This window comes from Neofelis nebulosa, chromosome 5, assembly GCF_028018385.1.
Source record: "Neofelis nebulosa isolate mNeoNeb1 chromosome 5, mNeoNeb1.pri, whole genome shotgun sequence".
NCBI lineage: Eukaryota > Metazoa > Chordata > Mammalia > Carnivora > Felidae > Neofelis > Neofelis nebulosa.
In genome coordinates, this window is record NC_080786.1 from 110,105,411 (window position 1) to 110,130,147 (window position 24,737).

Genomic DNA, 24,737 nt, shown 5'->3' on the forward strand with positions numbered 1-24,737 from the left:
ACCCCATACTTCTCCTTTCCTTCCTCTGCATTATCCGTTTTTCCCTACTTATTGAATCATCCCATCAACACATGAACATGCTCTGTATCTCCCATCTTTTTTTAAAATTTATTTGAGACAGAGAGAATGGGGGAAAGGGGCAGAGGAAGAGAGAAAGAGAGAGAGAGAAAGAGAGAGGGTCTTAAGCAGACTCCACGCACAGTGCAGAGCCTAATGTGGGACTTAATCGCACAATCATGGGATCATAACCTGAGCCGAAATCAAGAGTCAGAAGCTCAATCAACTGAGCCACCCAGGGGCTTTAGGTTCTTTAAAGAAGAATTTTCCTGGCGTGCCTGGGTGGCTCAGTTGGTTAAGCGTCTGACTCTTGATTTCAGTTCAGGTCATGATCTCACAGTTCGTGAGTTCAAGCCCTGTATCAGGCTCACACTAACAGTGCGGACATGCTTGGGATTCTCTTTCTCCCTCTTTCTCTGCCCCCTCCCCCCCACCCCCGGCTTGTACATGCACTCTCTCTCTCTCAAAATAATCTTTTTAAAAATAAACAAATATGGGCACCTGGATGGCTCAGTCGGTTAAGTGTCCAACTTCGGCTCAGGTCATGACTTTGTGGTTCACGGGTTCAAGACCCGCGTTGGGCTCTGTGCTGACAGCTCAGAGTCTGGAGCCTGCTTCAGATTCTGTGTCTCCCTCTCTCTCTGCCCCTCCCCTGCTCGCACTCTGTCTCTCTCTCTCTCTCTCAAAAATAAACATTAAAATATTGTTTTAAATAAATAAAATAATAGAAATTTCTTTAATTTCAGATTCTCCTCCAGCAACAACTCCTCTGTTCTTTTCCTCAAGCAACATACTCCAAAAGAACTGGCTACACTCATTCTTCACCTCTCATTCACTATTCAACCCATTCCAAACTGTCTGATTCCACTTTGTCACTGAAGCTCCTCTTAGGAAATTCACTGGGCAGGAAAGGGTTAATTCAGCTAGCTTGGGATCTTCAAACCCTACACATTCCAAAGATAAGACCGGCCTTGACTGGGTCTGGAAAAAAATATCCAAGCCTTCGAAATATCCTGTTGATAAGAATATCTTTGTATATGTGGGCCTTGGGGCCAAACCAGATAGTTTATGCTAACAATGTGCTTTTAGGTGAATACCTGTTTTGTTCACCTGTGGCCCTGATACAGACACTGTACTGTAGCAGTCTGCCCTTATGTAAGGGGCTAAGGTCTAAGTAAGGTTAGCCACACAGGCACTCAATGCTATGTGACTGATGCCCAATAAAAACCCTGCATATCAGGGCTTCAGTGAGCTTCCTGGTTGGCAATACTTCATATGTGTTGTCACACATCATTGCCATGAGATTCAAGCCCTATCTGTACTACTCCACTGGAAGAAGACAACTAGAAGCCTGTGCCTGGTCTCTCCGGGACTCTGCCCTATACACCTTTTTTCTTTGCTGACTTTAATCAGTACCCTCTCACTGTAATACACCAGAGTCATGAATAGAATAGCTTTCCTGAGTTCTGTGAGTCTGTTTAGCAAATCATGAAACTCGAGAACAGCCCTAAGGTCCCCCCGTATAGTCGCCAATAACTTCCAGCTTCTAAATTCTCTGTCCTCCCTACGGCACCTTTCCTCTCTCCTAAAACACTTCCCTATCAAAGCTGAGACACACGGGGTGCCTGGGTGGCTCAGGTGGTTGGGCATCTGACTTCAGCTCAGGTCATGATCTCTCAGTCCATGAGTTCAAGCCCCAGATCGGGCTCTGTGCTGACAGCTCAGAGCCTGAAGCCTGCTTCGGATTCTGTGTCTCCCTCTCTCTCTGCTCCTTCCCCACTCATGCTCTCTGTCTCTCAAAAATGAATAAATATTAAAAAAAAAAAATTTTTTTTTAAAGCTGAGACACACATTCTCCCTATTTTTCTACCACACTGGGTGTCCCTTCTCAATGTCTTTCACTGCCTCCTCCTCTTCCAACTGATAATATCAATAAATATTGCTAGTGGCAATACTAATACTCAAAATAAATTTATGAAGTCCTAATTCTCTTGGGTGGCAGTCAGTAAAACATGTGAGCCCCAGAAGTGAGGAATAATTCCTACCATTGCCCCAGAATTTTAGTCCCTTCTAAATCCTCACTCTTTAATTCTCTCTTCACTTACTGGGTTCTATGTATACTTTCTCATCTTCTTATTTCTATATTTATTCAGTTCCTTTACATTTTCTGTACCTTTCTAAAGTTTAAAAACATCTTTAAGACAAGTAATCACTCAACATTTACTGCTATGCTGCATCAATGAACCAAGTGCTGAGCTAGAGATGGAGACAGATGCATTTGGCAGGTTCTGTCTTCAAAATGCTTTCCATATGTTCTAGATCAGGAAGAGTGTCAACACGGTATGAAGTATCCTGACCACAGCAGCGATGGTTCAATGTTCTGAATCAACTCTAAGACTCTGACACTCCCAAACCAACAAAACAGCACCTAAACAAGGACTTTTGGCCCACCTCCTTATTTCTTCAGTTAAGCAAACAATGTGCTCCTGCATTCTACGCAGCCGGATTTCATGACGCACATCTTTAGCTTGGGGGTTATAGTTCCTGGTATAAAAGCCTCGCCAAGAGGCCTGAAGTTTGGTGGCTGCTTCATTCAATTTCTGAAGGGCAACTTTATCTTGTCCCAAAGCAACAGGTCTCTGGGTTAAAACTCCGCAGGGAAGTTTCTCTGAAGCTGATTGAGATACGGTTTCTTCACTGTCTGGCAGCGTATGGAAGACATTGTGTCCAACCGACTCAGGAAAAGATATAAGACTATGGGTGTCATCCTTCAAGACAGCATTGGTTACTGTTGGCTCCATACAAGGTAACAGCCCACCTTCCTCATTTACCTCTGTACTAACAGCACTTTCCGTAGTTTGAGCAGAATTCTCACTTGCAGTCCAAAAAGCCTTTTCTTCTTCCTTACTGAAGTCTTGGTTTTCCAGCCCTTTCAAAGACTCATCTGCAACACCATCATCTTCTAGGCCCAAGTTAATGCCTTGCAGCCTCAGCTCAACTGTAGGTGATACTGGAGAGAGTCCTGATGGAACTGGCATAAAAGTAGACTCTGAAGAGAGAAGACTACAGTTTAACTTGTCCTCATCTGTCTGTATGTCTTCCAAGTGCAGGTCATTTCGGGAGTATCTTGTAGCGTGTACAGAGGCTGGAAAGTTATTCTTAACAGCATGTAATTGATCATCATTACTGTTAGTCCCAACCCAAGAATTGACTTGGATGACGGGTTCTAGAAGAATCAACAAAATATCATTGAAACCACTAAATATTTAAAGAGGTACTTTTTTAGTTTTATCTTTGTAATGAAATCTAACCCCTAAAATATAGTAAATAAAATGCCTTCAGTGATTTCCTCCAATATGCCTAAAACATCAACGACTTAAGAAAATGAATTCTTGCAATAATAATGGGAAAAATCAAAGTATCAGTCAATACAAAAGGTGGCAACTCTGAATGTTTTTTCTCTGAACGTTTTTTAAGAATTAAAATTGAAGCACAGTGAAAGAAACAATCAACAAAACAAAAAGGCAACCTACTGAATGAAAAAAGATACTTGCAAGTGACATATCCAATAGAGGGTTACTATCCAAAATATATAAAGAACTGATACAACTCAACATCTAAAAAACAAATAATCCAATTAAAAATGGTCAGAAGACATGAGCAGACATTTCTCCAAGAGACATCCAGATGGCCAGACACATGAAAAGATGCTCAATATCACTCATCATCAGGGAAATGCAAATCAAAACTACAATGAGATATCACTTCACACCTCTCAGAATTGCTAAAATGGCTAAAATCAAAAATACAAAAAAACAAGCGATGGCAAGGATGTATAGAAAAAAGAACCCTTGTACACTGTGGGTGGGAATGCAAACTGTAGCCACTATGGAAAACACTATGGAAGTTCTTCAAAAAGTTAAAAATAGAACTACCCTATGATCTAGAAATCTCACTACTTGGTATTTACTCCAAAAATGTAAAAACACTAATTCAAAGGGATACATGTACCCCTATGTTTACTGCAGCATTATTTACAGTAGTGCTATTACGGAAGCAGCTCAAGTGTGCATTGAATAAAGAAGATGTGACACACACACACACACACACACACACACACACACACACACACAATGAAATAACATTCAGCCATCATAAGGAATGAAATCTTGCTATTTGCAATAACATGGATGGATCTAGAGAGTATTATGCTAAGTGAATTAAGTCAGAGAAAGACAAATATCATATGATTTCACTCATATGTGGAATTTTAGAAACAAAACAAATGAGCAAAGGAAGAAAAGAGAGACAGACAAACCGAGAAACAAACTCTTAACTATTGAGAACAAACTGATGGCTACCAGAGGGGAGGTGTGGGGGCAGGGGGTGGGGGGATGGGTGAAATAGGTAATGGGGATTAAGAATATGTTTATCATGATGAGCACTGAGTAATGTACAGAATTGCTGAATCACTATATTGTACACCTGAAACTAATATAACACTGTATGTTAACTATACTGAAATTAAAATTTTAAATGTAATAAAAAATAATACTAAAAACATAATACCAATGACAAAAACAATAATAAACAAAAATTAACACCTTACAATACAGTAGTTTTACATGTATGCCTGTATAGATACATATATAAAATATAAGACCTAAATGTTCACTTAACAAACAAAAAATTAGGAGAATGTATACTTTTTTGTTTTATGGTACGCAACAGATCTAACAACTTGAAGAAAAAGGATCAGAGAGCAGTTAATTTCGTACCGCCTTCCTGGACTCTCTGGCCATCTTGAACAGGGCTTGAATGCTCAGGTACAAGGGGTGTTCTTGTTTCAACAGGAGCAAGAGGAGCCAGCTCTTCACTTTGGCTTTGGTTCATCAACTGCCTCTGGTGAAACCTGAAAATCAATAACATCTGATGTGATTTAATACAAACCACAAAAACAAAGCTTTTTTGCTTCTTACATAATACTGTCAAAAACGTAGAAATGTACAAGTTTTTGAAGTAGATATCTTTAATTACTACCAAATCAAAAAGTCTCATTTGAGGGGCGCCTGGGTGGCTCAGGCAGTTAAGTGTCTGACTTCGGCTCAGGTCATGAACTTGCAGTTTATGGGTTTGAGACCCACGTCGGGCTGTGCTGACAGCTCAGAGCCTGGAGCCTGCTTTGGATTCTGTGTCTCCCTCTCTCTTTGTTCCTCACCTGTTCACACTGTGTGTCTTTCTCTCTCTCTCTCGCTCTCTCAAAAATAAAGATTTAAATAATTTTTTTAAAAAGTCTCATTTGAAATCACTGGATAGAAAAGGTTAAGAAACTTATTTTTAATTTTTTTTTAACGTTGATTCATTTTGAGAGACAGAGAGAGACAGAGCGTGAGCAGGGAAGGAGCAGACAGAGAGGAAGACACAAAATCCGAAGCAGGCTCCAGGCCTGGGGCAGGGCTCGAACTCACGGACCAGACCTCGAGATCATGATCTTAGCCAAAATTGGACGTTTAACCAACTGAGCCACCCAGGTGCCCCAAGAAACTTATTTTTAACTCACAATCATATAGACACTCTCATAGGAACAAACATGCACAAACACGTGAGGGCAGGACTGTGATTAAAAAAAATAATAACTTTGGTTCTAGCTTCACTTTTTTTTTAACATTTATTTTTGAGAGAGCAGGGGAGGGGCAGAAAGAGAGAGACACAGAGGAGCTGAAGAGGGCTCTGCATTGACAACAGAGCCCGATGCGGGGCTCGAAGTCAAAAACCGTCAGATCATGACCTGAGCCCAAGTGGGACTCTTAGCCAACTGAGCCACCCAGGTGCCCCTTGGCTTCACGTCTTAATATTAGTACTTAAACACCCAGATGAGGGGAACCTGGGTGGCTCAATCCATTAAGCGTTAGACTCTTGGTTTTAGCTCAGGTCATGATCTCACAGTTCACAAGATCGAGCCCCACCTTGGGCTCCATGCTGACAACAGAGCTGGCTTGGGATCCTCTCCCTCTCTCTCTCTACCCTGCACCTACTCACATGCACTCTCTCTCCCTCTCTCTCTCTCAAAATAAGTAAACTTTAAAAATAACAAAAACCCATATGAAACACCTACACTAAAAGAATAAATATGTATTTTTTAAAAATCCCCTTCTCCCAGGGTGCCTGGGTGGCTCAGTCAGTTGGGCATCCGACCTTCAGCTCAGGTCACAATCTCACTGCTCATGAGTTGGATCGCCGCATGGGGCCCTGTGCTGACAGCTCAGAGCCTGGAGCCTGTTTCAGAGTCTGTCTCCATCTCTCTGCCCCCTTCCCTGCTCATGCTCGCTCTCTCTCTCTCTCTCTCTCTCCTTCTCTCTCTCTCTCTCAAATATAAAAAATAAAACATAAAAAAAAAAAAAATTTTAAGTCCCCTTCTTCCATAGTGCTTGGCTCTCCCCACTCAGGAAATGACTAACAATGCAAGCTGGACTGCACCACATGGTTTAGTTCCCCAGCAGGACTGCTGCAGTGACGAGCGGCCCAACTACCCAGAAATGTGGGTCACAGTACTTGCCTCTGTCCTACTAACCATGCAGGAAGACTCAGAGGTATTTTCACGTGTGAATTCACCAGCTGCTACAAATAAAGGGGCTTACCTCTGTTTGCTCAGAATCTTCTCTAGTTTGGCATCCTCGGCAGTTTGAAGACCCAGCGTAGAAGTGAGAGGACAGACTGTAGCCAGATACTGGACAAGCTGGATGTGCTGGCCTGGCCGATAGGCTCTCCCTTTGCCTTGACTATAGAGCCATTCAGCTTTCAAACTGGAATCAGGGGATATACAAAAGAGGAGAGGACACCAGAGTAGACAAGATACATTTTGAAGCAACAATCATCTTCCTTCTTAATTTATAGCATCATTGGATGGTTTTCATAAATAAAATCCACATAAGTTCTTTTAAAAAATCTTTCCTTCTGATTCACTCCCTTTACTATCACAATGTTTTAAACCTTTTTACTTGCTTAGGGGCACTTCCACAAAGTTGTACTTATGGTTCCAAAAATCTTTATTTTCAAAGAAGCAATGAGTATTTCCTCTATTTGCTGTCAAACTAAAGTACCTAAATATATCAATTACATTTAAATCCATTAGTTCATACTGATAGCTAAAAAAAAAAAAAAAAAAAAAAAAAAAGCTAATGGGGGTGGGGGTGGGGCCTGGGTGGCTCAGTCATTTGAGCATCCAGCTCTTGATTTCCACTCAGCTCATGACCCCAGAGTTGTGAGATTGAGCCCTTTGTCCAGCTCCATGCTGTGCCAGGCCTGTTTAGAATTCTCTCTCTCTCTCTCTCTCTCTCTCCCCCTTGGCCCCTCTCCCCAACTCATGTGCTTGCTCTCTCTCTAAAATAAAAAAATTTTAAAAAGGGGTGCCTGGGTAGCTCAGTGCGATTCTGGATTTTGGCTCAGGTCATGAACTCACAGTGAGATCAAGCCCCACATGGGACTGTCTGCTGTCCGTGCAGACTTCAGATCCTACTTCAGATCCTCTGTCCCCCTCTCTCTCTTTCTCAAAATAAATAAATAAGCTTTTTTAAAAAGTCATTTATATAAACAAAAAATTTCTTTAAAGCTGATTGGTCACAGCTGGAAGATGCTAGTGCCCCACCAACTCATTATTTTTAACAATTGGTAAGTAAAGGATAAGAATTAAATATTATTAATTCTATCTTTCCTATACAAGCTACACCATGAGTGACCAAATAGTTACTTTATAGAAGTATTCCAGCTAATAAAATGAATGGATTAAAACCTCACCATTTTGAAGCTCTCAGTGAATGAATTAAGGGTTTAGGCATTAATAGCTAGCTACTAATAACAATAACATGAAGGGCAACCAAACACTGTGTGTGTGTGTGTGTGTGTGTGTGTGTGTGTGTGTGTGTGTCCCTTGCTAGAACCCAAAAAGTAGTCTTCCCACAAAAAAGCCTGAATCTGATGAAACCTATGCATGTTCCTACCAAGTTACAGGAAACACAGGAGAAAGGAACACATCAAAGGACAAAGGGATATAACCAGTGAAATAAGCACAGTGGGAAACTCCACAGGACACATCATCTGGTTTTATCAACAACAACCATAAAAAGGACAAAAGAAAGCAAAAATAAATAAATAAATAAAAGAATAGAAACCTATAGTTAAAAGAGATTTAAAAGCATCATCTTGAAGGGTGCCTGGGTGGCTCAGTCGGTTGAGCAACTGACTTCGGCTCAGGTCATGATCTCACGGCTTGTGAGTTCGAGCCCTGCATAGGGCTCTGTGCTGACAGCTCAGAGCCTGGAGCCTGCTTCGGATTCTGTGTCTCCCTCCCTCTCTCTGCCCCTCCCCCACTCATGCTGTGTCTGTCTCAGAAATAAATAAATACTAAAATAAATTTTAAAATAAATAAATAAATAAATAAATAAATAAATAAATAATAAAAGCATCATCTTGAGCATCTGGCAAGTTGAGCCCTCAGGTGACTCCAGCCTCATGTGTGATTTCACAATTGCGTGAGAACCACCCAATCAGCATGGCCAGCCCATGGAGCACGCAACAATAATAAATTCATGTTTTAAGTCACTAAAAAAGCAAGAAAGAAATTTAAAAGCTATAGAGACAAATCACAATGTAGGGCCTTATTTGGATCCTGTTTCCAAAAAAAAAAAAAACCAAAAATTTAAAAACTGCCTTTATGAGGACTATTAGAAATGTAAGCACTGAACTAATATCTGATGTTATTAAGGAATTATTACATTTTTTGAGATGATAGTAGTATTATAGTTATTTCATTAAGAGCCCTATCTTTTAGAGATATATACTGAAATAGTCACAGATGAAATTATATGTACTTTGAGATATGCTTGAAAATAAGAGGAGAACAGGGAGTAGGTGAAGGTACAGATGACAAGGTTGGCCACGAGTTGTAAACTGTTGAAGTTGGATGATGAATTCATGGGAGGTCATTATACTACTCTTTACTTTTGCATATATGTTTTGATGGGTTTTTTCATTAACATGCCATTGCCTCAATTTTACCATTCTTTTTTTTTTTCCCCCTAAGTTTGTTTATTTGAGATAGACAGAGACAGTGCAAGTGGGGGGAGCAGAGAAGAGAGAGGGAGAGAGAATCCCAAACAGGCTCCATGCTGCCAGCACAGAGCCCGATGTGGGGTTCGAACTCATAAACCATTAGATCATGACCTGGGCCGAAACCAAGAGTCTGACACTTAACCTACTGAGCCACCCAGGCAACCCTCAATTTTACTATTCTTAAATCTACCCCTCAACTTGAAGTTGAGGCTGGATCATTTTAGTATACTTTCTCTATTTTTATAGCATTAACTTAGCATTACAAAGAGTTTGAAAATCACTTTCAATCCACAACCATTTATTTGGACCTTGATATTAAGGTATCCACATCATACAAACTGTACAGTCCAAAACTGTCGAGACACCCACATTCTACTATAGACAGAAAAGAAACTGGTTCTTTGATAACTGGTTAAATCATGCAAGAGAGTCATGGTGCAAATAAAACAACATTAGTTTCCTGTGATTTGCCAGTTTCATAAGAAAAGAAAAACTGTTTTCGAACAATGAGATATGAGGTATGGCAAGCTGATGAACTGAAGTTATGAAATCCCAACCTTAGTCTAAAGATAAAAATTTTATTTTACCTAATAAAAATAATTCAAAGTATTTCTTCCATGGATTCATTCCTGTGCACTAAATACTGATCATTCAAAATGTTCTTGAAATCTGCTCTAAATTTCCCTAAGTTCTCCTGGCAAGCAGGAGAGAAGCTGGAAAGCTGTCCCCAAAAAAGATCCATAGTAGAAAACAATCACCAAATTTAATGTTAGCCAGCAAGCAACAGGTCTAAGTCATAGATGTTTTGTAGCTGGGAAAGAGAGAAGTGAAAGTAAGAGGAGAGAGAAACAAGGCTTCAGTGTGAATATTCCAGTTTTAAGTGTGTGAGAAAACCCACAAACTGTGGAACATCAACTACTGTAACATCTGTTTCTCTGCCTTTGCTTCACATTCATCAGTATCATTACACAAGTTTATTAATCCATACAACATTCTCCTAGGTAAAATAATCTCCTTGCCAATTAAAACAGCATTGCCAATTCAAAGAAAAACAAAATTAAAAATCATTCAGCTTAACCTATTAATTTCAAATCATTGCAGTATGATTCTTCTCTTGAAACTGAAGGAATAATTTACATAATAGAAGTAACAACTATTAAGAGAGAGAACTTAAAACAATCTGCTGTTTCTCATTAAAGAAAAAAAGGAGTATTAGATGAAATGATATTTAATATTTGCTTTTAAAATATTCCACAAGGGGGGGGCGCCTGGGTGGCTCAGTCAGTTAAGCGTCCGACTTCAGCTCAGGTCATGATCTCACGGTCCATGAGTTCGAGCCCCGTGTCGGGCTCTGTGCTGACAGCTCAGAGCCTGGAGCCTGTTTCAGATTCTGTGTCTCCCTCTCTCTCTGCCCCTCCCCTGCTCATGCTCTGTCTCTCTCTGTCTCAAAAAAACATTAAAATATTCCACAAGGGGTGGAGGGGTGCCTGGGTGGCTTAGTTGGTTAAGTATCCAACTTTAGCCCAGGTCATGATCTCGCAGTTGTGAGTTTGAGCCCCGCATCGGGCTCTGTGCTGACAGCTCAGAGCCTAAAGCCTGCTTTGGACTCTGTGTCTCCATCTCTCTCTGCCCCTCCCCCACTCATGCTCGCGCTCTCTCTCTCTCTCTCTCTCTCTCTCTCTCTCAAAGATCAAAAAAAATTTTTTTTTAATATTCCAACAAGGGGCACCTGGGTGGCTCAGTCAGATAAGTGTCCGACTCTTGATTTCAGCTCAGGTCATGATCTCACAGTTGGCAGGATCGATTCCCATGTTGGGCTCTGCACTGACACTGTGGAACCTGCTTGGGATGCTCTCTCTCCCTCTCCCTCTGCTCCTCCCCTGCCCCTCCCCTGCTTGCTCACTCTGCCAAAATAAATAAATAAACATTTTTTAAAAATAATAAAATAGTCCAACAAAAAAGTGGGCAATACATGAAACAAGATAGGCAAAGTTGGTAATTGCTGAAGGAGTATGGTGGGTATTTAGGTGTTCACTATGGTACTCTCTCTACTCCAAAATTCTGTTCTGTAAGTTCTGATCTCCAGCTAAACAACAGAGGTGTAGCTTGGGACTAGGACGCATAAATAATAAAACAAATGGAAACAAATTCCAAAAGAACTCCAAATACTGAGTTCCTACACAAAGGTGCTGGTCTTTGCACAGGTGTGCCTCTCTCTGAGAAAGCACTCAGTCACAGCACCACAGGAGTGGCTGACTGCTCAACTTACTCTTTCCAGTGACACACACATTCAACATGTGGCTACCTGAAGTCATCCAAGAACCTGGGATACTTTTCATAATGAAGAAAATTTTTAATCTGGATGTTCCTCGCAAACAACAGGCTGGGTAGATACAAAAACTGGAAATTCCTCCTGTCCTTCAGGGCAATCCCCAAGGTTGACCAGGAAAATGTGTTGAACGCTGCTCAGGCTACTCATATGACAGCTCTCCCTTATAATAATTCCGCACTCCTAAACAAAACTTCCAGAGTTGTTGGTTGTTTTTTTTTTTTTAAGTTTATTTATTTATTTTGAGAGAGACAGAAGACAGTGTGAGTGGGGGAGGGGCAGAGAGAGAGGAGGAACGAGAGAATCCCAAGCAAGCTCTGCACTTTCAGCGCAGAGCCCAACGTGGGGCTCGAGTTTATGAACCTCGAGACCATGACCTGAGCCTAAATCAAGAGTCAGATGCTTAACCAACTGAGCCACCCAGGCACCTCACTATGTTCTATTCTTACTCTCAGTGGTGACTATGTAGGTATTTTTAAATATTATTTTTTAACTATATCTGAATTATGTGATACCTTGCAGGTTTTTTAAATGTTGGGGCAGGAGGGTGGGGAGAATCTGTTGCTGTTGTGCTATCCTCCCAACTCTTCCTTCATTCCATACTTATTTAGTGTAGGATGACCCCACGGAAAGACCACCCCAGTGAAAGCCTACTTCTTCTCTACTTCCTGAAATCTCTGAAATCAGAGAAAGTTAAAAAAAAAAAATGCAAATTCATCTTAAAGTCACTTGTATTAAAACTATTTCCATAGTGTACAAACATAGCCTTTGCATTATTATTCATCTATTCAACAATTCATCTTCTCATCTCTTTTTTTTTTTTTTTTTTTTTTAAGTTAGCTTTATGTCCAATGTGGGTCTTGAACTCATTACTCTGAGATCAAGAGTCACATGTTCTAGACACCTGGGTGGCTCCGCTGGTTAAACATCTGACTTCAGCTCAGGTCATGATCTCACAGTTTGTGAGTTCAAGCCCCACACTGGGCTCGCTGCTGTCACTGCAGAGCCTGCTTCAGATCCTCTGTCCCCCTCTCTGTCCCTCCTTGCTCACGTTTTCTCTCTCTCTCTCCCCCTCTCAAAAATAAAAATATAAACAAACAAACAAACAAATAAGTCACATGCTCTGCCAACTGAGTCAGCCAGGCACCCCAAATATCTTCTGCTTTTTAGCATTTGCTTTAGTTTCTATGAAACACCTCAATTTTCAGTCTCTATCTTTAAGTAATACTGACAATTATCCTTTATTAAGCACCTATTATATGATCAGTATTATGCTATATGCATTATCCTGATCCTCATTCTTGAAAGCTATTATCCACATTTTACAGATGAGAAAACAAAGGCTCACAGGAACTAAGGAACTTGTCCAGGCCACATAGCTAATAGGTGGGAGGGAAAGATGCGAAGCCTTCTCTTGTCCCTTTTCCCAGGTCTCTTTTTACACCAAAGTCTTATCTCTGCCCATCTCCCCTCCTGCCTCCTACATGAAAATGTTGCCAGTCATACTTGCATAGAAAAATCTGACAAGTATTTTTTCTGTTAAAGGAAGAGCCAGAGAAGATAATCAGAGTAAACCCATATTCAAGCTTTAGAACTACCCATAGTTGAAAACAAAATAAGGTTTCTGAGTACACAGCAACACAGTGCAAAAGACAAGCCACACTTTTTTGTAGGCAAACTAGACCCTACACATGTCCCTCCCCTACACTATGTAGGTCCTGACTGCCATTCCTCACTGCCCCATGCCTTATTCAGCAACTAGATGAAGCAGCAGGAATAAGGAAAAGGAAAGCCCTGTCAGTAATCTACCACTCATCCTCCCACGGGCATACCCCTCAAGCAGCTACTATCAGTCTCTAGTACAGATGGAGAGAAATGGTAAGAAATAACACACATGTTGAGTCCATGAGTGCATGTAGGTATGCAGTGAGAGGCGGAGGTGAAATGAGGCACTGTGAAGAGAATACACTCATCTCAATTCTCATGCCCTTTAACTCTGCTCTCCCCCTCTTGTCCACATCCTAGTTTCTTATCTCCCCTAAAGCTCTGATTCCACTGACCACGTGTCAGCGTCCAGAATACCCCATCATGCAGAGGTACCAGCTCCAAGTGTAGAAACCATCCATGATTAGAGAGATAGGGGAGTTCCACTTCTGCTGCTTCACAGGGAAGAGTAGGGGAGGACCAATCAGCATGCCTACTACCAGTTCCAAATGGGAACTTGGCAGGAATTTTCCCACGGAATCACTGTTATAAATGGTAGTTGGGTCCTATTATTAATACCACCCTTACATATAGGATGGATTAGAAGCTTTTGTGGGATTGATCTGAGACCCTATATAGCATCCAGAACATGATTTCTACAGAAAACGCACCAGGGGTGACTGGGTGGCTCAGTCGGTTGAACATCCAGCTTCAGCTCAGGTCATGATCTCGTGGTTTGTGAGTTCAGGCCCCGCATCAGGCTCTGTGCTGACAGCTCAGAGCCTGGAGCCTACTTTGGATTCTGTGTCTCCCTCTCTCTCTGCCCCTGCCCCGCTTGTGCTCTGTCTCTCTCTCTCTCTCAAAAATAAATAAACATTAAAAAGAAAAAAATGCTCCAAGCCCCTGAACAACCAACAAAAGACCTTTTAGCAATCAAATTGTTGTAAGTTGGGCATTAAGTTAAACTCACTAGCCCCAGCATCTGGGGCTGATATTTATATCTTATCCCTTCTTAGGATAGAAAATCCTAAACGACCAGCATATAGTTTGCCATATGATTGCATTAATGATCTTAATTTCTAAATGCACATTTTAAGAAATATTTCGTTTATTAAACTGTAGCCAGCTAGAAATGGTCTTTACGGTAACTTCCATGATTAATGTGATATTAAAGAGGTCATGTTCACCTTTCCTTCTGAGAAATCACATATCCATCTAGGACTCTGAGGTTTAAGCACCAGCTGACGATGTATGGCCGATAGTCAAACCCTGGAATGGACGGTGTTGCCATCACGCAAGGATTGTTCATGATTGACAACTGTTCCAATTCAGTTAAGGATGCCAAAAAAGAGATCTGAAACAAAGGATATCTTTGTTGAATGAAATAGACTATTCATTATCAAGCACAGGGCTTCCATTGTTGATTACACATCTTTGGCAGTTTGAGAATGCAACAATTTCCCTCTTGTTCTGAAAAGCAACAAGTACCGCTCTTATATTATCCAAAGGCTTCCAAAATTCCATCAATATGACCATCTGTCCTTGCTTCACAAAACTGCTTACAAATATCAGCAATGTTTCCTAATAGAGAAAATCCTATCTTGAAAACATAGTAGCCAGAGAAAGGTAGAGTGTCCTTTATTGACCCCTTTAATGTAGATATACATCTACCACAAATCCTTTCCAAATGGAACAAAAGTTGCAGCATTACAAATGAAATGAAGCGTTAGTGACCCACTGACATTAAAAAAAAGTAGAAAGAAAAATAACGATCATCTTGAGTCCAGTGTTTCATCTTAATGGTAGTGTCTTCCAAGATGCTCACAGTTCACAAGTGAGCTCACAACTTTATCCTGCATCTCTTCTATTCTTTGTAGCTTCCTGGATCCCACAAAATACCCTCAAATTTTACCTCATTTAGGTCGCGGATTTCATTTTCTGCCAAGGAAAGTATAGCAAGACTTCTGGGTAGATAAGCTGGTGCCATTCTAAGAGAAGTGATGATGTTTCCATGTAAAAGCAGGGTCTTGAAAGTAAAAACAGAATGAAATTACAAATGAAAAATTTGTAAAAACAGAAAGTAAAAACAGAATGAAATTACAAATGAAAAATTACAAATGTATCTATTTTGACATAACCAAAATGGTGAGTATGAAAAATAAAGGGACCTATTTTATTATACTTTTCATCACTTACAAAGCAAAGATTAATAACACTGCAAGGGTCCTAGGTGGTCTTTTAATCCAACTTTCTCTTTTCGTGTCCACATTCTGAGCTCAAGAACGTTTAAAGATGTGTCCAAGAACACACACTTGGTATAGTAACTAGCATTTTTTGAGATTTAAGTTATTAAAACTTGAACCATTTCCAACATATTGTTCATTTCCTTTTAAAACATCAAAATAGGGGCACCTGGGTGGATCGGTCAGTAGAGCATGCAACTCTTGATCTCATGGGTTATGAGTTCAACCCCACAATGGGTAGAAAGATTACTTAAAAATAAAACCTTTAATACAAAATCAAAATAAAGAGTGAGAAAAGTGAAAGATAACATTAAAAGAATCACATATATGGGTGCCTGGGTGGCTCAGTCAATTGAGCGTCTGACTCTTGATCTTGGCTCAGGTCATGATCTCACAGCTTGTGAGATCCAGCCCCATGTTGAGCTTTGCGCTGAGAGCTTGGGATTTGCTCTCTCCCTCTCTCTCTCTGTCCCTCCTCTGCTTGCACTCTCTCTCTCAAAATAAATAAATAAACTTTAAAAAAAATCACACATAAAGCAAATTTTCCAATTTGCTTTGGTAAATTGGAGAGAGAGGTAACCCACAACCCACAATTTACAACTGTATTCTCTTGAAAGCTAAAAGCTTAAGAAAGGTAGAACATGCTATTTGCAGATAAAGCTGATTCAAATTATGTCAGCAACAATGAATAACTAAAGGCTTTGAATACCCAGGGTTCTGATAAAATAATCATTCCAGGAAAAAAAAAATCCTTAGTTCATTTGAATTCTCTTATATGGACACATCAGACTGTTTACAGTAATTGCTGCTAAAAATGATTTATGCTCAAGACATGGGGAACGGTGAGTTAATAACACTGCTTCTAAGGTTTAACGAATTCACCTAATGTTAATAATATCCAACGATGCAAAAATATGGAAAAAGCCTACATGTTTTTGAAGCTTCAATTGCAACTTATTTGATTGCATAATTCAATCAAACTTACTTATTTGATTGCATAATTCATTCCCCTCCATAAAAAGTGCTATATATTACAAGTTTACCTTTTAAATTAAAGTGAAGTGACTTTTGATAACTTAGTGATAACTATTACTCAAAAAACAGCCATCCTGAGTGTCAAAAAACAGACTCAAGTTCAGGAATGATTACATGTCAGCCCAATATGTTATATATTACACAGCTACGCTGCTAGTGTTGGCTGATTAGACATAAAGGGGACTTCATTATGTTCAAAGGATGGCAAATAAGAATTAACCTTAACTACAATGATCAGTTTTAATTAAAATAAATCAATTACAGAAACTAACAAGAGAGTATTTCATACTTCATTTCTGGTACTCTAATAGAATTTTTATCATAAGTTACAATCTGTTCTTCATACAGAGTAGGATGATTTTAGGCCAATCAGATCACTTCCTTTTGGTATATTAGTATAAAATTTCAGAAATGACACAGCAAACAGACTTACCTTCAGTGATACCAATTTCGATAGATCACCAATCTGGGGTATGTTATTGTCTGATAAATCAAGGTGCTGTAGAGCTGTGCAGCTACTGATTTGTTCTATGGCCTGTCACAAGAAAAGCATCACACAAAATCAAAAAACGAAATTCTTCCCTAGTTCCTTGTAGCTGAGTCTCCTGCCTCCTCTGCTTCCAACTATAAGCAGAGGAGGAGAGCTTAGCAAGAGAAAGAGGGGGCAGTAATAATAGAATTTGGTAAATTCTTATGTAACAAGCTTCCACCTTCATTATCCCTCTGAAAGTAGAACCATGTCATCCCAGATATTTATAGCTTGAAAAAACCTTAGTGATAACACATGACAGTTGGTATAGTATAGCGTTTATAAGTAAAGAGTGGAACCAAACTGGATGGATTCAAATCCTGGCTCTGTAACTTCCTGGCTATGTGACCTTAAGCAAGTTACTTTACCTCTCTGGATCTCAGTTTCTCATTTATGTAATGGACATAATGACTATACCTACTTCATAGGCTGTCATGACATTGAATGAGTTGACAGTTAAGGTGCTTAGAATAGCATCTAGCATTAATTAACTGATCAATAAGTCAGCTATTACTATCATTTAATTGAGTCCCTCATCTAACATATCAAAAAATAGGACACAGGGATTTTAACTTACCAAAATTTTAGAGCTAGTAAGTGGTGAAAGCAGGACTAGAGTCCAGATCTCTTGACTTTTATTTTGCATTTATTTATTTTTAATATAATTTATTGTCAAGTTGGCTAACATACAGTGTATACAGTGTGCTCTTGGTTTTAGGGGTTGATTCTGTGACTCATCGCTTGCATGCAACACCCTCTCTTTACTTTCAAAACAGTATATTCTCTACTATATTGTTAAACATTTATTCAAAGCTTAATGCAGCATGATACAGTCTCCCTCCTAACATTCCATTCTACTGTTTGATCTATTCCTCTAAGTATAATATAGATTCTTTGTCCACATTTAAAACACTATGGGACTGTGTTATGTGTTTCAAAATAAATTATTTTTTCAGTTTATGTTAACTGAAATGATCCCTGGAATGTGGGAGTAGGTACTTTCACGTTTTATTCTATTTATTTCTGTATTCACTATTATAGTGAATACCTTTGTAAATTAAAAAAAGAAACAATTCAGGGCACCTGGGTAGCTTGGTCCGTTGGGTGCCTGACTTTGGCTCAGGTCATGATCTCGCAGTTCGTGGATTCAAGCCCTGTGTAGGGCTCTGTGCTGACAGCTCAGAGCCTGGAGCCTGCTTCGGAGTCTGTGTCTCCCTCTCCCTCTCAGCCCCTCCCCTGCTCATGCTCTGGCTCTGTCTCTCTCTCTCAAAAATAAATAAACATTAAAAAAATTAAAAAAAAAAAAAGAAAGAAACAATTCACCTTGAGATTATTTCCTGCCAAATTCAGCCATTCCAAATGTACTAGATCCTTTAGCCCTTCCACATAGCCAATGCTATTATGAGGCAAATTTAACACCCTGAGTTGGGTCAGTTTGGCCACACCCATCATTCGCACCAGCCGATTATTAGCCACTGACAACTGTGGAAAGGAAAAGATATCATTATTCTTAGTAAAACATGCATATTATTTTCACATGACAATGGTTAAAAAGATTTGTTTACATGGCTAAATATTCCCAAATATACAAACCCAGTTTGAACTTTTCACATATTTTGTCTAAATACTCTACAGTGCTTGTTGTTGTAAGTTGTTCCTAAGCAATGGAGAATATACATAAAACTGAGCCATCAGAACCTCTCCAACTATTCAAAAGAAAACACTTTTAACAGAGCAATTACTTGAGAATATAAGCTCCACAAGAATGAGGTCCTTATAATGTCTGGCAAAATCTAGAGCAGTACCAGATATATAAGGGGAGACCAATAAACATTAATTGAAAGAATGAATGAACGAACTCTTTACCTCCGTCATAACATAAAAAGTTATCTTAGCAACACAATGCTTTGCCAACATAAAATATTTCCCTTTTTAACAAATGCTTCTTTTTCTAGTCTATTTTAAATGCAGCACATAAATAAATTTGTTCATCTTCAAGGAAAACTGTCATGTAAAAATCTAAGGTAACATTTACTGCTTTCCAGGCCTGTATAGTTACTTTTTGTTAGGTTATTTTATTGTTTTGTATAATAATAAACTGGTTGTATATAACTATTTCCCCAGATAGCAATACCTACCTGTATTAATTGTCTACATTTCTCAAGATTTTCCAATTTAATAATTTGATTTTTATCCAGAATCAAAGTATGAATATCAGCTTCACAGGGTAAGTTTGGACTTAATTTCTGTAGTCCCTGTCCTGACCAGTTGACCACTGATCCTTGAAAATAGAAGAGAAATTGTTAGAAAACACAAATACAATGGTTGAGCATAGGGATGGAATTATATTCATAAAATCTCTATATTTAAGGTTAAAAAACACCAGGGCATAATAAATATCAAGATTTAAAAACTAAAGCAATCGAGTTCTAAAAGACCACAGATTGAAATTATTCACTTTCTCTCAGAAATATCAAAAATTACACCTAAAAATCTGTGATATTCTACTCAAGTTTCTATGATGTAATGCTTTGGAATGCTTCACATTTAAATATGAACTATTCCATATTTTGTGGCTAAGTAATGATTGTATTTTTTTTAATGGAACTAATCTTTTGATAGAGATCAACCTGCTTGCAATCTAATTACCAGTATATCCTAAAGTCCCTGATTATTTTAAAAATCATAATTCAGTTAATTTATCTATGAATTGAGAACAATACACTTGATTGAGGTGGGGATTAAAAAAAGAAATGATATAAACAAAACTTAGCCCCATTCCTGGCACACAGAAGCCAATAAAGTAATTTAGTTTCACAGACGTTTCAAATCCTATTTCCCTGGGTTAACCATTGTGCTATCTTGGGCAGGTCATTGATCTCTCTGGGGCTCACTTTTCCACTCTATAACATGGGGATGATAATAATATTTGCCTTACAATGTTGTTCTACAGAGAAAATGAGATATTAAAAAAAAAAAAGCCTCAGAACATCATCTGGCTCACATAAAAAGTACTCCTTAAATGTTTACTGCTATCACTGTAGTTCCCGTGGTGGGCTGGCGGGGGGGGGGGGGGGGGGGTGCAGTTTAAGAGAAGCAGATATCAAAAAGGGGTGGGGCCACAGAAACTGCCAATTTGAAATTTATACCCAGATTAAGATTACTGTGGGAAATAATTATGCGAGATTGCTCTCCTGAAAGGTTTCAACGTTTTTTCATTGTCTAATGGATTCTAGCATTGGCGGGGGGGAGGGGGGTGGGGAGGGGTTGTCACGGGATTCTCTGAGAATTTGGGGAAAGCTGTGTGCTGTGCAATGAAAATGTAGTCTTTGCACGGGGTCGACAGACCCCTTGGAACTATCGACTTCCCCCCCACACACACATACTCCGAGAAGTTACGGCCCTCAGATAATGACCCCCAAATCCAAGCTTTGGAGAGAGGACTCGACCAGCCCCCGACCCAGTAGGCTGCAGCGGAGCCTCGGAGCCGTAACCAAAACAAAGGAGCTCGGCTCATGCCCGGCGACTCCCGGTCACAGAAGCATCCACACCCTGCGCTCCGCTGGGTGGCCACCAAACCCGATCCCAGAACCTGGTCTGCAGAACAAGGGGTGTAGAACTGTGGCCTCTAGGTCCCCCTAGATTTTATCACAGCCATCGGACACTTCCAAAAAAGGGTTTAACGTCGGTCAGGGAGCTGTGGTTGAAAGACGGTTTCTTAAACGTGATAGGAAGCAAGGGGAAAAGGAGACAGGCAAAGCTAAAGAGGGAGATCCGGCAGTTTTCACTTGGGCATCCAAAATTCGAAGTAAACATCCAAGAAAGGTCACCGCAGCCCGAAATCTACCACCCAAGCAGCTTCAGAAGCGCGGGAGCCAGGGAGCCCGGCCACGCGAAGGACCCTGGGGATGTAGTCCCCAGGTCGACCCTTTCCGCAAATCCGCAGAACTAGGCAACACTCGGGAACTACAACTCCCAGAAAGGAGCGCGGCTCCGCGACGCCCACAGTCCCGCATCGAAAGAACTGGTACAGAACTGCACACCTAAACCCAGGCTTCTTCTCTCCACCAGGTAACTATTTAACTTAGTTCCGTGGAGTAAACCTTAGGTCTCAAGGGTGAGGATCGCCTTACCATCTCCAGGAGGCAAAGCCGCGTCGACGCGCGCCACCGCCATACTTCCCGCTTGCTAATAATACCAAGCAACCGTCCTTCAGCTGCTTGGTGGAGCCTGTAGTCAGGAGGCAGCAGCCGGAAACTACAGCTCCCAGGATGCACGGCAACCAGACGGCCCAATTGGCTGGTCTGCACCTAATGGTGTAAAACCCGGGTTGGAGTCTGAGCCGCAGTGTGTTCAGGAACTCGGGTCAGCTCCCTTTTCTGACAAATAAGCAACTGTATTGTTAGATGATCGTTTCACTCCCTTTTCTAGGTGTCTCCGAAATTTGACACTTTTCCCACTGAGATAATTATAAGGTCGCTATTTAATGCAGACCGAATTTGAGCGCTCAGTGTTAGAAGTCCTCTCACTGCAGAGGTGGCTGCCCATTTTGACAATTCTGAATAAGTTGAAAGTTTTCAACTCTGCTATAAGAATGACTTGGGAGATCTTGTTGAGATAGTCAAAATGGATACATTTCATATGAAAATTTAAAGCATTCTGGGATAGAAAGTTCTATAAAGTATTTTTAAGTGGTTCTTGAATATTTAACAGAAATTTAGACCGGGGTGTATATTTAATAAGTATGAACCTAGGATTTTTCCAAGGAGTATACAAGAGAAGTTTACAATATAGTCTCCAAATTCAAGAATTACACTTCCCAACGCTACGGGAGGCTTACACCTTTGATATAACTATTTCCTGATAACTAGCATGATTGCAACTATAAACACAGATCTCAGCAAATGGAGAAAGACAGAAACAACAATCTCCAAAGAAGACTTGAAGGAGGAAGTGAAACGGAGCTAGGGCTTAAAAGATGTGTAGACTCTAAAACGATTCAGAAGTACATGAAAGACAGCACAGGCTGCAGGTGAGGGTAGGTGGTAATGAGGTTATTCTCAAAAGAAGTGAAAAACTAACCTAATAGCAGTACAGAAGGTACAAAGGGAACTTCAATTTCTAGTACACATGCCTCCATTCCCCTTGCAACCTTTATTATGAACTCCCCTCTTGCTGGAACAGCATTGTAGAAAATCTCTGATCATTTGTGTTTGGGGAAATCTGGTAACTCACATTTTTAGATTTCCGGGCCCTTGATCCTGTGAGCATTCCCTCCTTCCTGGGTTCTCCTATCTCTGTGACTACACCTGCCTTAACTCCTTTTTTCACTCAATTTCCCACTGATTTAGTCTGAAGACAAATTTCCTAGTTCTGAAGAGGTAATTAAGACTAGGAATCTTTCTCTTCTAACCAAGAGACGCCTTACCTAGAAAGTGCAATTTTACTATATAGGTGTAAGAACAAAGTGAGTCTGAATACTGTCTCCTACTTTTGTTCCTGGAATATCTCGTGAGAATTGAGGGGAGTCTCTGGCGCAGAGAGAGAGAAAGTGTTTACAGTTTTCTCTAATTTAGCAGGGTAATGACTTGGGAGGGGGATCCTGGTAGCCCAGAGGATACCTGAGGAGTAAAGTTCCCTCTTGCAAGTTTTTTTGGTTTTGTTTGTTTTTTGTTTTGTTTTGTTGTTATTGTTTTGTTTTGTTTTGTTTTGTTTTGTTTTGTTGAGCAAGAGGGAGAGAGAATGAATCCCAAGCAGTCTCCTCACTGACAGTGCAGAGCTGCCCTCGGGGCTCAAACTCGTGAACAGTGATATCAATATCAAGATTCAGACACTTAACAGACTGAGGCAACCAGGAGCCCCTATTGAAGAATTTTCTTATTGAAATTCTTTAACTTTGGTTCTAACCTTCTTTTTGATTTACAAACCACTTCAATAATCTGAAAGTGTTGCAGCCTTTCTTCCAGACAAGTGGACAGACAAAATACATGAACCTATCAGTGTATAACTTTTTGCACTCTTTGGGTTTTGTTATTGTGTGTAACACTTATTAAATAATAACAAATAATAATAAGGAATGTTAATATTCATTCAGGATTTCTAGATTTTCCATGAATAGATATATCATAGTGACAGTTCCTCTTTCCATGTCATAAGTCACAGATAAGGGAGCAGGACCATAAGAGTCTGCCAATGACTACTAACCAAAGAAGAAAATGTTTACTTGTATGCACCTAAACCTTCACATAAAGATTTTTTTTAATAAAAAAAATTAGCACATTTTCAAAATCTTTACAGTGTTAAAATTCTTGTAATGATATGGGAACTAAAGGAACCCCATGAAAAAAAACCTGCATTTTTTTCTCCTTTTCCTTCTTATATTCTTGCTAGGACCTACATGGCTCCCCTATACGTGGCTTATAGTACCAGTAATGTATGTCCTTGTACATGTCAAGGAGTTAGTGATTTCTTTGGAATCTTCCAGCACAAAAGTAACATCTAAGGAGCGAGGTCATCATGAACATTTTTTAAGACCACTGACTCCAGACACCTTGACACCAGGACCACTGGCTCCAAGGCATAAACGACTCATGAAGGACACCTGAGCACTTGCCCTTGTTTTGACCAGTTCCTGGATGCCTGACAGAACACGTACACCAGACCAACATCCTCAGTAAAAACTCCAGACCCCAAGCAAAGATGAGACTCATTCCCCTTTTCCTTTCTGAGTCTCCTAGATGCTCGGTCTGTATCTGCCCTCTCTAGATCTTCAATAAATGCTACTTTCACTTCCTCCCAGCTGCTGTTTGATTTCCACCTTGTACAAAGCCAAGGATCGCATTGGCTGGTCCTACGGGACCCCCTCTGGGTCCTCAGACCCAGCCAGCCTAAATTATTGAGAAGAGTTTGTAGTTTTTAAGCTTTAAATCTTCAAAGTTATTATACTTACTTTTTTTTCAAATATAAGTTCTCATCCTAATGAGAAAGCCTTCTTTGTTTTGTGAAGATATATTGCACAACCCACAAGTGTTGCTCCAGTTTCTTCTCTATTTGTGTTATCTAAACTTGTATATAATGCTCTCCTGAAACTGCTCTGTTAAAGGTTACCATTCATGATTACAACAGTCTCCTTCCTGCCACTATTCTAGTCTTCAGTTCATCCTTGTTACATGAGCAGTTTAACCTTCTAAAACACAAGGTTCATTTTGTCCATCCCTCACTCAAAAACGCCAAATGAAAATTAGTGGAATGAATGGTGGGAGGTATGTGAGGCCAGATTATGTTGGCTCTTGAAAGTTGAATTTCAAGAGGGAAGTGTTTGAGGAGGGGATTAACACGCTAATAGGGGTTTTACTTAGATAATGCCAGTAGCACTGGGCAGCTGCATTACAGATGCAGGGGATGACTCAGGGCTATCAGCCCTTGCAGAGATCAGGTACACTGTGCTGATACAAAGGAAAGTGTTGTAGGGCCTAGGCCTGACCCCACCCCCCCAAAATGCTCCTTTGTTGAAAGGTTCATAGTGTTGGTCAGCAGAATCCTCCTACTTGATTTGAGCTTGCAAGGTTTAACATATATATAAGATGAGGCAATTTAGTTAAATAAATTAGATGTACAAGCTGTATCTGAAGCACAAAAGAGTTACTGTGGTGTGATTTTAAAGGGTTGCTGGTTCACTTAGGATGTGGGACTGTGCCCAGGAACATCTAGCCAGTCTTTTAAAAATCCATGA

At 40.1% G+C, this 24,737-nt stretch overlaps 1 protein-coding gene and 1 long non-coding RNA gene across 3 annotated transcripts in view; one reads left to right on the top strand and one right to left on the bottom strand.

Annotated features, from left to right (window-relative positions):
* Positions 1–21,264, bottom strand: part of CEP97 (centrosomal protein 97) — a 29,550-nt gene extending 8,286 nt beyond the window's left edge. The window contains exons 1-9 of one of the 2 annotated variants that reach the window (XM_058731539.1): positions 21,139–21,264; positions 19,144–19,286; positions 18,329–18,487; positions 16,910–17,011; positions 15,111–15,224; positions 14,386–14,552; positions 6,696–6,860; positions 4,839–4,969; positions 2,509–3,283 (exon numbers count right to left, since the gene is read on the bottom strand). In XM_058731539.1, the coding sequence (XP_058587522.1) occupies positions 2,509–3,283; positions 4,839–4,969; positions 6,696–6,860; positions 14,386–14,552; positions 15,111–15,224; positions 16,910–17,011; positions 18,329–18,487; positions 19,144–19,286; positions 21,139–21,181 (1,799 nt within the window). In that variant the 5' untranslated portion in view covers positions 21,182–21,264. Of the gene's footprint in view, positions 1–2,508; positions 3,284–4,835; positions 4,970–6,695; positions 6,861–14,385; positions 14,553–15,110; positions 15,225–16,909; positions 17,012–18,328; positions 18,488–19,143; positions 19,287–21,138 lie in introns of both variants that reach the window. The other variant, XM_058731537.1, reaches the window with a different exon arrangement.
* On the top strand, positions 20,285–23,803 carry LOC131512617 (uncharacterized). The gene is made up of 2 exons (XR_009262212.1): positions 20,285–21,076; positions 23,490–23,803. It is a non-coding gene; the product is annotated as an uncharacterized LOC131512617 (long non-coding RNA).
* The last annotated feature ends 934 nt before the right edge of the window (positions 23,804–24,737 follow it).